Genomic DNA, 15,527 nt, shown 5'->3' on the forward strand with positions numbered 1-15,527 from the left:
ATCTGAAAAGGCTCAAATGTTTTAAAAGCCTAAAAAAAAAAAAAATAAAAATCGCCTCTCCCCTAGTTTATTTTTCATGCTAAAGGCTGCAAATTGACACATCACAGTAATTACCTCTGACTAACTTCCATAGACCTACCCAAAGAGATAAACATGAGAAGTTCACATTTGACTATCAGACTTACTGTGCCGAGCACAAATAATTTCCCAGAGGAGAATTTGATATTTCATCATTTGGAACAGTGGTAATTTAATTACATTGCTAATGTTTTCTGGCATACTTGAAAGGACAATTAGCATAAGTAAATCATGAGTGAGATGACAAGTCACTCAGCGTTTATTTCTGCTCATCAGATGAGATCAGCTGATGATCTAAATTCTCTTTTGTGTGCGAACAGAGCCCAGGTTCAGCAGTTGTATCTGGGTTCAGACCGGTGGGGATAAACTGAAGCAGAACGTAAAACTGATGTTATTCTTTGAAGTTTCTTAATTAGACTTGTCCAGGGGAAACTTAAAAGCCACCAGAAGTAGGGGAGGGTGGGGAAAACGTTGATCGATGGGGAAGGCTAAATGAAGCTCAAGATGCACACTACCCATTCTGGCAATGGGGTGAATACTGATTAATTTTCGCCAGAGTTTGCTTTACATCCGGCTCAGGGCTGAACGGTATTATTATAGCTCTACTGATGTTCTAAAATAATTGTATTTATCTCTGCGAGCGCAATGACATTCATGATAACACCGTTAATGTCACAGTTCCTTTCTGGCGCTTCAGAATAGCTACAGCTTGCTCATGAGTAACACCTTCCAAAGCCTCCCCATTAACTGCTAAAATCTGATCGCCACGCTTCAGTCTGCCATCGTCCGCAGCTGCTCCCTGCAAATGGCAAAAGGAAACGTTAGCGGCTGGTAGCACCGAGCCCTCCCGCCTCTCCTGATGCTGATGGATGAAATGAGGAGGGATGCGGCGCTGGAAATCCCAGCGTAGCTGGGCGGGGGACACAGAAAAAGGAGAGAGTTGTTGTGCAGTGCCCAAATCTGCTGGAAGGCTTGGGCATTGCCCTCTGCTGACACTGCTTACCCAGCCCCTGCTGCTCTGGGGCAGCACAGGGGGGGAATTACACCCCGGGGAAAAGGGGAATCAGCTCAGTCCCTGCGTACAACGCAGCGTAAAGATTGGTTCTGTCCTTTATGATCATGCAGACACTTGTTAAAGCAGTATGTCAGTGCTGAGCTGAGAAATGGGTTAAAATGTGGGAAGGGAGATGCAGAGCTCGTGCGAGACAACAGCCTGGGCACTGCCCCGAGCCCCAGACAGAGCTGGGCTCAACTGAAAGTCCTGGGAAGCTTGCACAGAGCTTTAGAAGTGGCTGTTCTCCTTCTGAGCTCTGAACACGGCTCTTTTGCCCAAATCCTGAGCCCCTGCCCTGCCCAGAGGCTGGCTCGTGGTGTCTGGCTCTGTCCCACGGCCCCATCAGTGGCTGCGGTGTTTCCCAGCTGTGATTTGGGGGTTTCTCAGCTGTGCTCACCTCTGTGAGCCTGTAAATCTGAGCATCCATTTAAAGGCACAGAATCTTCTCATAAGTGCAAGTTGTGAGAAGACCAGATATCTGTGGTTTGAACCTCAACACAAGGTTGAAGGTTTAATTTTATTTTATTTTTTAATATCACCTACCCTGTCAGAAACGCTGGCACAACTGACAGCAAGTGGGCACAGGACAAACAATTTTGAGTGACTGACTGAGAAGTCCCTTTATGTAAACTATCCCTAATTCCCACTGCTTTCTCCCCCCCAGTTTCCAGAATTACATCAGTCGTGGCTCCATGAGAGGATGTTGCTGGCACATGCAGAGAGCATTCTCAGCAGCAGGGTGGAGGCATCTCTCCCTCCACACCTGTGGCCATTTTGGGGCAATTTGCCTCGAGACAAGGCTGCAAAGTACAGGTTCCTTGGTGGCCAGAGCCACTGCTGTACCTGGCAGCCCTCTCCTGATGTTCAGGGCCAGGACCAGCTGCGGCAGCCACACCGCGAGCAGCTCAGGCAGCAAACAAGCAGAGAGGGGAGCGCTCACGGAGGGCTTGAGAGCAAAGTTGGAAGCAGGGGAGAATAACTAAAGCCAGGACTGATGTGGAAGCCAATTCATCATCGAGCCACGTGGTATGGTGTACTTCTCACTGAGCTGACCGCCTCAGCACAGGGCTTTGCAGCTGAAGCTCCAGGACACGACATCTCTGCAACTGCCTCCTCTCGTGGACAGCAGGAAAACGATGCCTCCACACTGCTTGGAAGGCACCGAGATTTGCAGATAGAAAACTGCTCTGTAAATATTTTAACGTATAAACCCAAGTTTCCAAAGTACACAGACCAATTTTGCTGAGATGAAGTGTCTTGTTTCAGCCAGCAGCAACGTGAAATATAAACTGAGAAGCCAGCTGTGTGTTCTGGGGCCGCTCACATCAGCGTACCTAGACAGTACATTTTGCTTTCAACTCCATATATATTACCCAAGCCAAATCTTACGTTTATTTGTAAAGATAATAAAGAAAAAGGGAGAAAACAAAACAAAAAGAGATACCTTGGCAAATATAGTCTTGACATAAATGGGCAGGTCTCCATGGGGACTTCCATACCCCCCTACAATACTAAATCCCAGTCCATCAGAGCCTTTCTCCAAAGTAATAATCTTAGGCTGAGGTGCTCTGAAAACACAATAAATATCACTTAGAATAACAACAGCTGTCTCTGGGGACTTTCCGCAGAAGGAACACTTACAGAGATATTTATCTACCAACAAGTTTTTCACACAGTCACCAAGCAGGATTCTCGGCCTTGGGCTCAGACACAGTCCTGCACAGCCCTGAGCTTGCAAGCTGTTCCACAGGCTTCAGCTCCTCCCTTAAAAAATACTTGAAAATACTTAAAGAGCTCACCAAGAGCACTTCTCTCTCATGCAGGAGTGCTGCTTCTCTAATCTGCAGTAGCTGTGCATACATAAAGGAAATTTTGCTTTCTTACCAGCCAGGCTGTCATCTTCACTCTGGGAAAGTGGCGACTGCAGCAGCTTCCTCACAGAGTCATCTGATTTTATGATTTCACTGGGATGAGGCTGCAGCCAGTAACACTCATGTTTGTAGTCTCAGCTCTACTGCAAGCTCTTTGGGTGATTTCTGAGAACTTTTATTGCACTCCATCTCTGTGCCTCGTAACCCCAGGGGCTGATTCCAGAGAGCCCCTCACTCAGCACCTTGCTTAGACCCTGCAGTGGCTGTTAATGTCTGCATCGCAAGGTTTTTGGTGGAGTCCAGACTGCTCTATCTATGTATCTACCTCAAATATGAAAAAGTAATCTCTACATATTTAGGAAGAACCATTATGGACAAATTCTATTTGGCATCTGCCTCATTAAAGGCGCAGCTCATGAAGACTTGTACCTAGCCATTTCTTTAGAACAGACTGAATGCATGCGCCTACCTAATTCTGCTTCCTATTTTCAAATTTAAATTTCCTTACTATTTTGATATAAAATGAGAATACAGATCTTTTTGTGAAATAAGCAATTCTCCTTTGAGAGCAGCAATAAAAACAGTTCCTCACGTTGTACAACTAGTGAATGCAGCATAAATAGCTCAAGTTTTATACTCAAAATCCCCCGAGGTAGGGCAGCAACTTGCATCTCAGCTTCTTAAAGTAAATATAATGAATCAAAGAATGAAAATGAAGAACATAATGAAGCTAATAAACCAAAATGAAAATGAAATGAATTTCAAAATGGTAACTGGAATGCTATGAGCCACCCTAAAAAGCACGTGATGGGTAATGATGCGTGGCCATGGGAGGGCTTGGTCTCTAACTTCTATCACCGTACAGAAGTGCTATAGGTAGAAAAAATTCAGTGAGACTTTTTAAGAACTGTAAAGCTAAAAAAAGACAAAGTTCTTGGACATGTTTTGAAAGATTTGTCTCCAATACCATTTTTTTAAATATCTCTTGTCTTGGTCTGCCGATGACAAATGATTTTGAATTGCTATAATCAGAACTCCTCTCAGGCACAGAGGCCAGCAGACAAATGCAGAACTACCATGTCAGCATAACCATCAGAAAGGACAAGATAAGGCAAGTGTTTGGAAACACGTTTTGTGTCCTTACTTAGACAATTTCCGTCACCAGGTAAAGATGGACACAGGTGTGTAATCAGCTTGGAGAACGTCACAGTTACCATTTTAAAGGTGATGGAAAATTAGAGAGAAAAGCAATGGGAAGAGACCTCCTTCGCCACCCTGGCTTTTCCCTTGTATGAGGCACAGAAATCCATCTCACTTATGCAGACTATTACAAACTTACTCAGGATCTTCAGAAGCATGCTCAGAAGAAGAGTTGAGGTTGCATCCCGCAGACATGCTCTCCAGCTGGGTCGCAATAGCACTGATGTTGGTATCAGCCACAACCTAAGCAGAAAGGAGGCAATGAAATGCTGTGTGTGCTCACTTAGTACCAGAGACATCTTGTGTTTTTCAATCAAATTTCAAATACAAGCCCTACTTTCTTAAATTTCCTACTAATGCAATACTTTCAAATAACTGTGTTAAAAATCATGGATAGCCACCTTTTTCTGGGGTTAAAACTTTGCTCTGGAGCTCTCTATCAGGCAAAGGTCCTGAAACACCTCAGATTGATTTGTTTGCAGAGTGGGGGAGAAATGAATCCTTGGTTTCAGCTTCTCTGCAGTTTCTCCAGCATTTCAACTAAACGCAACAAACACGATTCTGAAAGCTGCCCAGTTATGGCCCTGCATCATTCTGAAATCAGCAGGAATTACCACGACACACTAATTAATAGAGCTAACAACATTAGATGGGATATGAGGCAGCAAGCTCGCTCAGGCTTTTTAAAACAACCACGTTGACGTTTCATAGGGTAGGTACAAAGCCAGCTGGAGATGCACTGAGAAAGAGGTGCCTTGAACTCCAAAGTTTGTGTCTGCTGGTCCCAGAGCTGGTCTCCCAGGGAATAGCTCGCAGGATGCAGGCCTGATGGGGATCATTAAAGACACAGTGTCGAGGCCCACTCTAGATTTTGGCTTTCACTGTGTGCTAGTTTTCTGTTGTTTTTCTGGAAAACATTTGAGGAAGCCACTTAGAAGTGTTTTGCTTTTAAGAATTCACAGCTAAACACACAATTCCTAACAGCTACGTGCAGTGGTTATCCCTAACTCTGAGGAGATGCTCATCTCTGCTTGATGCTTATTGTGCAGGGGTTTGGTTCAGAGACAGTGACGAGTACCCAGCAAGTTCATTTTCAGTAGTTCCTCTAGCTATTTGTGGCCTTATTTTATCAAAATTAACAGGGACTTTTTCCACTCCTCGCTGGGAACATGGCTGAAGGGAAACATACCTTTCTGAAATTAAAAAAAATAAATCCATTATATAAATCCCCCATTTTAAATGAACGTTCACAATTCTGCCATGACAGTATTCCCCTCTCTCTAATCATTTGGAACCAAGAGGGTGGTAGCATTTTCTAGGAAAAAAGCTTAGTTCTAGTGCAAATTTCCCATCCCAGGACTAAGGATCCCAGATGCCCTTAATGAAAGGGGCCACAGAGGAGGCAGCTGCACCTGGCTCCGAGAGCAAAGGCACCGTTAAGTTTTCCTTCCCATTGCAGAAGGGGAAAGAGTGCCAGCCAGTATTTGTCATATTTTGTTAAATAAAATAGAGTAAAATAAATCTGTATTCAAAAATCTTCAGTTGGCAGTAAGAATGTATCAGAGTTCAACAACCTTGTAAAAAAGCTTCTCCTTATCTCATTACTACACCTGCAGAAAAGAAATTAAATTAAACCAAAGCATCAAAACAGCCGGAAGGGATGATTGTTCCCCTGAGACCCTAATCTCCCATTTGCAAACAGCATTTGCAAACTCCTTTACCATCCTTCCCAGGACGTACTGATAATAAGCCTTTCCACACCACTGAACGCAATTATCTGACCTTTCAGAGCGGTTTGCCATGAAGTGGTCTAACCCGATAATAAACAGAATTACTTAATGACACATCAGTCATGATTATCGCAGCGATAGGATTATTTCAGTTAGATTGTTTTAATAAAAAAGCAGCCCGGTGATTGAGAAGTACCTGCAGTTAGCCTGTAACCTGACCGTATCGCCGTGCTGACGGCGGGGCTGCTCCGCTACCTCCCTGCTGCTAGATCGAAACACAGCCTGCCAGAGCAGATTCTCAACAGGGCAAAATAAGACTCCCTTCGATCAGAAAACCCTGCATCATCTGTAAAAGTATTCAACACGTTTTGAGCCAGACAGCGAAAATGTGGAAGAAAAACTGTCAAGTGACAAAAAGCGAAGACATTTCTAGAACAACCTCTTTGTTTATGTGAGCGAACAACTGACAGCGTGCTTCATCAGGAATATTTTTAAATGCATGATGAGGTGGGATACGCTGTATTACAGCTTTCAAGATTAGCAATTTGGGGTTCTGCAGCAAGCTTTCATTTTCTATTCAGGGAATACTGTTGACATGAAAAGTGAAATTACTCAACGTTAGTAACAATATGATAACTATAATTTAACAGAAAATCCTCAGCTGGTGTGTATCTGTGTAGTTCCTCTGACTTCAATGGAACTACACAAATACACCATCTGCTCTGGAACTGGCTCATCACTTAGGGGGTCAGCAGTTCATGGACAGACAAAACAAAGAATAAACGAGTCTAAAAGTAAGTTTATTATCATTCCTTTTCTTCTTTTTTTTCCCCCTTCTCTCGCATTTTTGCCTTTTTTTATAGTAACATTTAAGTTGTAATGAAAGTAAGAAGCCTGCAAAAATTTCTCAAGATGTGTTCAAGTCCAATATGTTGATGATAAAATTAGAGTAGATTTTAGTGGTACGTCTTAAGCTTATTTTCCAATTGTTACAATAATTCTGCAAATGAGCAGTATTTTGAATTCTCTCTGGCGAGTATTTTTCCCATTTCTTCATGTAAACATAAAAATAAACTAAAGACGGATATACTAGCAAGCAGCAATTAGAACCAAAGTGGTAGAACACGTCTTCCTTTCACATAAATGTGGCAGTGATAAACTCTTTCTTCTCTCTTGAGTGTTATTATTCATTACCTGTAGAGTAATTAATTCTAGACAGCACTGTCTTGATGATGATGCTATCATTCTTACTAAGTGCTGCTAATATTCTTCCTTCTCCCCCTTTCAAGAGCAAGGAAATTAACACTGTGGACAGTTTGGTCACAGTCTAGTGGCATGCACGCACACATACACACACACAATTTCTTGTTCCTGCTAACTTCAGATGAAAAAAACCTTGGAAGCTTGTTGATTTATCATGTGTAGCAACAAGTTACTTTGTTCTCTTTGTTACCCTTTTATATAATCATGCTCACAGCCTGTATGAGTGGCAATAAATAATTTTTGAATGAAAATTATTTCTTGCTTTCATTCCGTGTAATTCCCATCAGCAAGCACCCTGCAATTCTGTGATGCCTTGTGCCAGTGATGCTTAGTGTTTTTTTTTTTTTTTCCTGAATGCCATTTATCTACCCTCATGCAGCTGCATGTTCAATTTATCACCATACCTGCAGGATAATGCTCCCATAAGCATTCTTTAGTAGATTAACAGCATCTGCATGAGACAGCCCATCCAAAGGTTGCCCATTAATACTGACAATCCGATCTCCAACCTAAAAGTACAACAGTAATGGAAAATTACTAGCATTAAGGAAAATTAAAATTAAGAATGCTTAAAATTCCTCATGAACTTGGCACTGCACAGTCATGCTTCTCTTTTGCAGGATCGCTTTTGTGAGAATTCTACATTGCTAGTGATCATTTCCCATTCTTCAGAGCAAGCACAATACAATTTTTTTTAAAAATAACAACGCGATCAGAGAAACAAAGGTGGGTTGTATTTTATTGTTTCCATTTGCAAACAGAGAGGGTGAGATTGACTGCTGTTCTCCCATCCAAAAAGGGTTTGTGGCCATTTGTGCGAACAAGTTCTTTTCTTATAGATTATGTAGGCACATGATGAAAGCACTATAGGAAAGCAGGCACTTCTGTTTACACAATAAAAATGATTTTGACCCTGGCACTATTGTGTATTTCTACCAGAGACACGGCATGAATATAGCACTGTTTGCTACTGAACATCAGGGACCAAAGTTCTCCTATGCAACTGCATACTAAGTTCTCTTCAATATTAATGATTCCCTGAAATGCTCTCCAAACTAGAAATTCCTAGAAATTCCTAGGAATACCCGCATATCCTGTGTGTCTGATATAAGCATTTTATTTTTGCATTCCTTTATTAGGGCTTTGAGATCAAACAACTAACTTCTGATGTTGTTTGTCTTGTTTGAGCTCCAAAACAATGCCCAATCTGAAGTCTCCAGAGCATCTGCTGCTTCCAGAGAGCTTGCTGCTGTCCTCCCTGGGTCTGGATGAACATATGCTGTAGATCTTCCAGCTTATTTATTTTTGCTCAAACACATTCAGAGACAACTGCAAATGCATTTATGTTCTCTTAACGTATCTTTGCCATGTAGGCAATCACAATTATCCCCAGATGCAGTATAATCAAAAGGGGAAGAGAGGGGCAGAGCTTTTTTGTGTGTTTGATTTTAAACAGAGACAGAGTAGCCTATGAGACATTATCAAAGTGAGGACACATGCAGAAGCACCTGAGGCTCCTTCTCTGAGACAAAACAGGTGAAATGGAAGGTATTGAGAAGAGCCCTCTACTCACTCTGAGTCTTTGGGTACGTGCAGCCACACCACTGGCTTGAATCATAGCAATGAAGATGGGAATATCTCCCAAAGGACTCCCCTTGCCTCCTGCTATACTGATACCAAGTGCATCATTTGGTCCCTAAAAGAAAAAACAAAACAAAACAAAAACACATTTTTAACTGGGGCCTGCTTACAGAGGTCAATGTTTAGGGTACAGCAATAACAGACCCGTCTGATTTATGCAATATGGTGAAAATAGCTACGTTTGACATGCACATACAGGTCCCATTACACAGGCATACATTCAACAACCTACTGCAAACAAAATGCAGTTTAATTCTGAGGAACACTGCAAAAATTAACAACTTCAGTCAAAGGTGTCAGCTTTTTGAAATGATAGAAAATAACTCACTGACCCTTGTTATCTCCACAGTCCTTGGGCCCGTATCTGCTCCTACTAATAAAGAAACAAACAATTAGCTTCTGTAATTAAGAGATAATATAATTAAGAGATAACACTGTCAGGTGACAATGGTCCCTTGTTGCCTAGTCAGAGTTATCACCAAGCAGAAGCACAGCCCTTCCTGTGCCAAATCAGGCAGCACTGCTCACGTGAGGAGGACAGGATTGCTGTTTCACCAGGAGATGAATACGGATGCAATCACTCTGCCTGATGGATGCCACCGTGACACCCATTGTAGCACAGCCACTGCTCACCACAATCTCTTGAATAGCAGCACTCTGCTGGCCTGAAGAAAAGCCCTATTGTGCATTGCACTCAATTAAAGATTGCCTTATTATTCATAAATCAGTGTCCCCACCACAAAGGGTAGGGCACACGGCTTGTCTCAGACTGTTGAGGTTCCATTGATTTCCTGTTCTAATTTGTGCTGTATTTGTAAATAATAGACAGCCAGGAAGTCTGGCTGGCATATATCTAGCCACAGGACATTTAAAAGTACTCAAAACATTCAAAAAAATGAAGAAAAAGGAACACTGCAAATGAATCATTTGACTGGGACTAAATAGCTTAAGAGCTGATGGTGTAGTCAGGTCCTGGGCTCTGCTGGAATAATCCGTAATTGTACCAGCTTTAATTAACCTGTTTTAAGAATCTTTTAGAAGATTCTTGTTAATACATATCAGTGTATCTTACTGCCACGTGTGTGCTTGTGCACTGACTGTTATGAGTGCTCAAGGCAGGACTGCTGAGGTGCTGCAAGGTCCGACACCATGGGAAGCGCAGCCTTGGGGACACTGAGCCAGGACACACAGACGTGCACTGTTAGAGCTGCAGGGCCCTTCATCAACACGGTGCAAGGAAGGCTGCCCAAAAAGCCAGGTCTCCTCCAGTGCATGCAAAAAGCCAGAAGAAACGTCTTCTGCCCATGGTCAGCCACAAGCTAAGGTTACAAATTTCTGACTCAGTGCAGAGCACACAAACGTGCAGGCCCTCTGCAAGTTCCTGCAAGTTGTAGATTCAGCACTTGCTAAATCTGCAAATTGCAATCTGGGCATTGTGACTTTTTACAAAACACCCTTTTATACGTTCAAGAGCAACACAGATATAAATGAAGTGGTGGCAGCTTTATTCCCTGAAAAAAACTACTCTACAAGAACCTTGCCTGTGCTAAGCCTCCGACAAGGGCGCTGGGGAATAGCAGGGTGCAAGAATTCTGCATTTAAAATAGAGGAGCCATTACTCTACAATGAGACATGAAAGCAATGCCATCTGCAGGAAAGTGTTAAGGGTCTTACAACATCAGTGGTGCGTCTTCTGGGAGGCTGTGTAGGAAAACCAGACTCAAGTATTCAAGTATTCTTTTGTACAAAAAGAGCAACAGTGCAAGCAACATGCAGCTATTCTGACGGCTGTCCGGAAAATACCTGAGTTTCTCTGAGAGACATCTGCTGAAGACCTTTTCGTGCTGACAAAATTCTGCAAGGTAGAGAGGACCGGAGCGAGTGTGGGGTGGAAGTGGCTGTGGGCACTCTGTTGGCTCGCCTGAAATTAAACATAAATCAGAACCTGAGAGTCAAACCCAAACGTGAACTTCAAACCAGCTCCTGTGACATACGGGCGCAGCTGTCCTCTGGGAAATCAGAGTGGAAATGCCACATCAGCCACACGAGTGGAAACCTCCAGCTTCATTTCCCCTGATGGAGCCTACCACAACCTGTCTCTGCGTTGTGGGCACACGTGTAGAGTTGTTCAGTGGTACTACAGAATGGCTCTTGGGGGTTTTGGGGGCAGAAGACCTCCAGAGGTGCCTTCCAACCTCAACCACTCTGTGATTCTGTGATCTGCTCTAGAGGTCATAACGAAGGATTAACCTCCTCCATCGCTTACTCCCAGTTTCTCTCCAAGCTTGAGGACAAGGGGAAATAATGGTTGCTGATAAATCTGGTGGGCATCTTCCCCACGACCATTTAACCAGGATCCCCCCGCACTTCCAGAATAACAACAGAGGTGCATGCAGCACAGGATGCCCGTGTCTTACTGCCAACAGGAGGGACAAGCTGGCAGATAGCTGCTCGTGCACGCTATCAACTCTGCACCGCTCCCTTCCAGCACTGCTTTTCCCTATCTCCGTATCTGGCCTTATCTTCAGACTTGCTCCCCCTCAGAGAAAACGTCGTTATCAGTTTAGGAAATGTGTCTGAACAACAGGTTTCACTGCAGCCAGACCTTTTCGACTAAGCTGGCTTATACGAAACAAAGATCTGCTCCACACTTCTGGGCGCACAGCAGAGCTTTCTTCCCCTAAATGCATTAGGCGGCGAATCAAAAGCTCTGGCAGCATTCATCCTAACTGACCAGTGTGCAGCTGTCAGTGACGAACAACAGGCAGAGCACAATTTCCACGTCTAGTTGCCAATTCATGGGTCACTTAACACAATTTGCAATGTGCGTGAAAGAAATCACTGTCCTGCACCACGAGGCTTATGTTTCTACTGTTAAAGGTATGCACCAGACCAAAAAAAAAAAAAAAAGCCAAGTGAGGACAAAAGTTCTGGATGCTCTTGGCCAGCAGCTTCTGACACATCGCTCACAGTTGTGCAAATCATTCAAGCTGATTTGCCGTATTATCTGCCAAGATTTTTATAACTCTTGGAACTGTTTTGCTGAGAAACATTTATTCCATTTTCAAAATCACCAAGTCACTTCGGAGCAGAGAGATGCAGGCTCTCCAATGACTCTGCATTAAGAGCAGCAGCTAAGACTTCTCGTATTAAAAGAAATACAGAAATGAACAGGTTCCTGAAAAGGCTACAAAATGCTAGAAAGGGAGATGACATCATTAGCATTTGATTTTATTTTCTACCTAGAAAAATATTCTGGCATTTTGCTTCAGCTATGAGTTTACATTGCAATATGCAATCATTTTTAACTATCACTTTTTGATTACAGAGCTCTTGCTTATGCTAACTGTTGATAAAACAACCCAAAAAGTAATAATCACGACCGCTGTCTTCACTTAATGCAATCAGTATCATGTTCCTCTGTTGCTTCATTTTTCCTTGCCTGAATGCAGATGTTTCTCCAACAATATTTAGGCATTATTTTTAAAGCTGGGCTTAGCACAGCTGTTCCCACATGGCTACGGGCTCCTTAGCCCTTCCTGACACTTCACCCACACAGACAGCAGACCGGATCACTGCTGGCCTTCATAAAGTTAAGAAATCATGCCACATGACTATGATTTTTTGGCACCCTTTTGGATTGTTCATGCACGAAATCAAGGACAAGCCTCTTCTCCTACCAACCTGATCACTAGGATTGTTTTTTTTTCCCTAAAAACATTCCTGCATTAAAGTACATCCCTAAGCCTCCTATTGCTCCTCGCCATTTCCAAAACCAAGCCCCTTCTCTTAGCATTTGTGGAGGCTGGGCTGGATCCCACTGGTGCTCAGCCTCTGCATGCTGAGGAGAGGGAGGCGTGCTGGCAACGTCCCCCATGTCCCCAGCAGCTGCCCAGGTGCAGAGGGCAGGCAAAACACTCCCTAGCAATTGCACTGCTGTGAACCACAGCTTGTCTCTCTCTGGGACATTTGAAACTTCAATATCATGGCAAAACAGTCAGTCTTCAGAGGGAAAAATCCATTAAAAACCAGTTTTCTAAGTCATTTAAGCCTTGCTTCTCCTCCTTGCTGTACTTAGACTTTAATACTAATAGTATCAATGTCTGAGTGGATTGGGGAAGAGAGAAGAGGGGGAAAGCCCTGCACTGATTGAAAAATGAATTGTTGTCCTCGCTTCAGGTAAAAAGCAAGTGAAGCAGGAAATTGCTCTGTGTTTTCTTTGAGAGCAAAGCAGCTCTCATGTGGTTCTGCCATAAGATAGGCGAAGATACAGTTCAGTTTCATTAACTCATTTTGATTGACAAAACAGCTGCAGCAAATGCATTCAGCACTTTTTGCAGGTCGAAAAAACTTCTGGGCATCATCATTTGAGAAAGATATTACATATTTCTGATGCGTTTTGGGAAGACACTAACAAACAAAAAAATCATTAACCAATTCTTCCACTTATTCAGCATTTCAGCACGATGCTTTTTCTGCAGTTGAGCAAAGCAAATTATTGTGATAAAGTATTTTGTTCCACATCCTCAGCAGTAAATGATAGAAGAACTGAGCCTCGTGCACTGTTCCCATTCCTTGCCCTTCACAGCTTCATTTTATACATATGAATTTGTCACTAACCTGACTGTTTTGGGATGTTTTCCGTGCTGACACCCACGATCCAGCTCGCAACCTCCCAAGCTCGAGATGCACTAGGCCTTGGGCACACTTGGGAAAAAGAACCACAACGTACAGCATTTAAGTAGACATATAATATTTCATGCTTTCCTGGAGAGAACTGTGTTTATATTCAGCACCACAACCCCAGGAAGAAAACCACAATGTGCTGAATGCTAAAAATATTAACACTTTCATTTGGGCTGTATAAGAAGTACCTGTCCCCTGACTGGGGTTTATCCTGGTTGCTGAAGTCAGTATGAATGTTTCTACTGGCAAAGGGTTCTTAGGTCACACTGCAGATGGCCAATTACACAATTAAAACAAATAAAAAGCCCCTGACTCTTCCACGGAAGTCTGTCACAAACAATACTCGTGAAACAGACTTCAGAGGGAAAAGCCACAGAAAAGGGTGAATTTAACAAATTTGGGCTCAGCTTCACATTATGCCCTCATATCACCTATTTCCAGTCTTTAAATAGGTACTTTTGGCTAAGTACTAATCCTGACAGGAAAATAAAAAAAAAATAATAAAAAAAAGGAAATAATTAGCCTTCCCTTTCCAGAAAGAAAGGAATCCTATGCAGGAACACTGGTGGTGATGGCAGGGAAAAAGCCCTCGCCTCCAGATGCAGTTTTGTATACATGTGGGTCCCACAGCAGCGCTCCCACCCTTCATTTCACCCTTGGTCCAGGCTGTCAGCCCTGATGAAGGAGCTGACAATGGGAATTTGTGGTTGGGGCATCCCAGGTCCTCTCCTCCCTCTCAAGCCCAGACAGCAGCCACATGCTTTCTAACGGAAAAAGGCAAATTTTCTCCCAGACCACACAACTTCAAAGTATACAACCACCCCTGCAAGATGAAAAGCTGTGCAGAAATGGATTGAAGTTGCAGTTTTATAGTTGCAGGTTAGTACAGCAAAGCCAAAGGCACTTTACTTCAGGGCAGCTCTCATTTGTATGCCTCTCAGGTTTCAAAATATTTTTCTAGCTCATGAAATATACAGTTGCATCTTCAAATAAATGTCTAAATATTATACATGTCTTTGTTTTCTCATTTCATGCCATTCCACTTCTAAATACACATGAAGTGATTTTAAATGAATCTCTCGCAGTAATTTCAGATGAAATTCCTGTCTTTGTAATCAGTCTGAGCTGTCCTGTGTATGAGTAAATAGCACTTCAGGATAATTACCTCGCACAGTGTCAGTAACTGCAATTCCATATCTTAAATGTATTATGTACTCACCTTAAGTATAGTGGCAACAGTCTCTTGTGAGGCATTTCTCATATCCTCTCCATTAACAGACAAAATCTGATCTCCTTGAATTAATCTTCCGTCTAGGTCTGCAGCTCCTCCTTTAACAATGTCAGAGATAAACACTCCACTTCCATTTCTAACAATGCAAGAAGCATATGGCTAATTACACAATCCAATATTCTTTGGGAGACCAATTTAGATTACTTGCATTTAAGAGACATTAAAAGAAACCTGTGAGAAGAGCACGAACAAGTTTTATACCCCATTCAACTCTTTGAGTGTAAAAAAAATCTGAAATTTAAAATTGAGGCATGTTTTGCTGCGTTTAATGCTGTCTTTCCCCTTTTTCTGTTAGTTCTGCTTAATCCATAAAGATTCATGAAAAATACCACTTGTATAAATAAAAAAGCCAAGGATCAGACTAAAATGGAGTTAAACCATCCCCTCATGTGCCTGATCTGAATTATGCAGCCTCAGATTTTTTTACTTTACTTTTTATATTCCCCCTAAAGGTTCAGCTTGGTTTCTTCTCTAAAACCCTGGAGGCCCCAAAGGGAGAGAAGTTTGCAGAGAAGACTTTTAAGTTTGGACTGAGTTATGCAGCAGAAAATCCAGCTTTGTGGCTGTCCGCCTGCAGCGAGGCTTGCGAGAACTGGAAAGCAGCAGTCGGGCAGCCGAGGGGCATGTGAGCAGATTCCCAAGCTGCAGCCTCGGCAGGAGGCTCCCTTCCCATGCTGCAGGACCCCTCTGTGCCCAGCCCCAGCTACCAGGGC

General features: G+C 42.9%; 1 protein-coding gene across 1 annotated transcript in view; it reads right to left on the reverse strand.

Annotated features, from left to right (window-relative positions):
* Positions 1-730: 730 nt before the first annotated feature.
* The window catches only part of PATJ (PATJ crumbs cell polarity complex component), a gene marked incomplete at both ends in the record, with an annotated part of 137,833 nt that continues 123,036 nt past the window's right edge, over positions 731-15,527 (reverse strand). Inside the window, 9 exons of the mRNA XM_084291403.1 lie at positions 731-877; positions 2,577-2,700; positions 4,343-4,446; positions 7,601-7,705; positions 8,770-8,892; positions 9,170-9,210; positions 10,641-10,758; positions 13,458-13,544; positions 14,743-14,890. Of these exons, the coding sequence (XP_084147529.1) occupies positions 731-877; positions 2,577-2,700; positions 4,343-4,446; positions 7,601-7,705; positions 8,770-8,892; positions 9,170-9,210; positions 10,641-10,758; positions 13,458-13,544; positions 14,743-14,890 (997 nt within the window). The remainder of the gene's footprint in view (positions 878-2,576; positions 2,701-4,342; positions 4,447-7,600; positions 7,706-8,769; positions 8,893-9,169; positions 9,211-10,640; positions 10,759-13,457; positions 13,545-14,742; positions 14,891-15,527) is intronic.

Source organism: Netta rufina (assembly GCF_964035555.1).
Source record: "Netta rufina genome assembly, chromosome: 8".
Taxonomy (NCBI): Eukaryota; Metazoa; Chordata; class Aves; order Anseriformes; family Anatidae; genus Netta; species Netta rufina.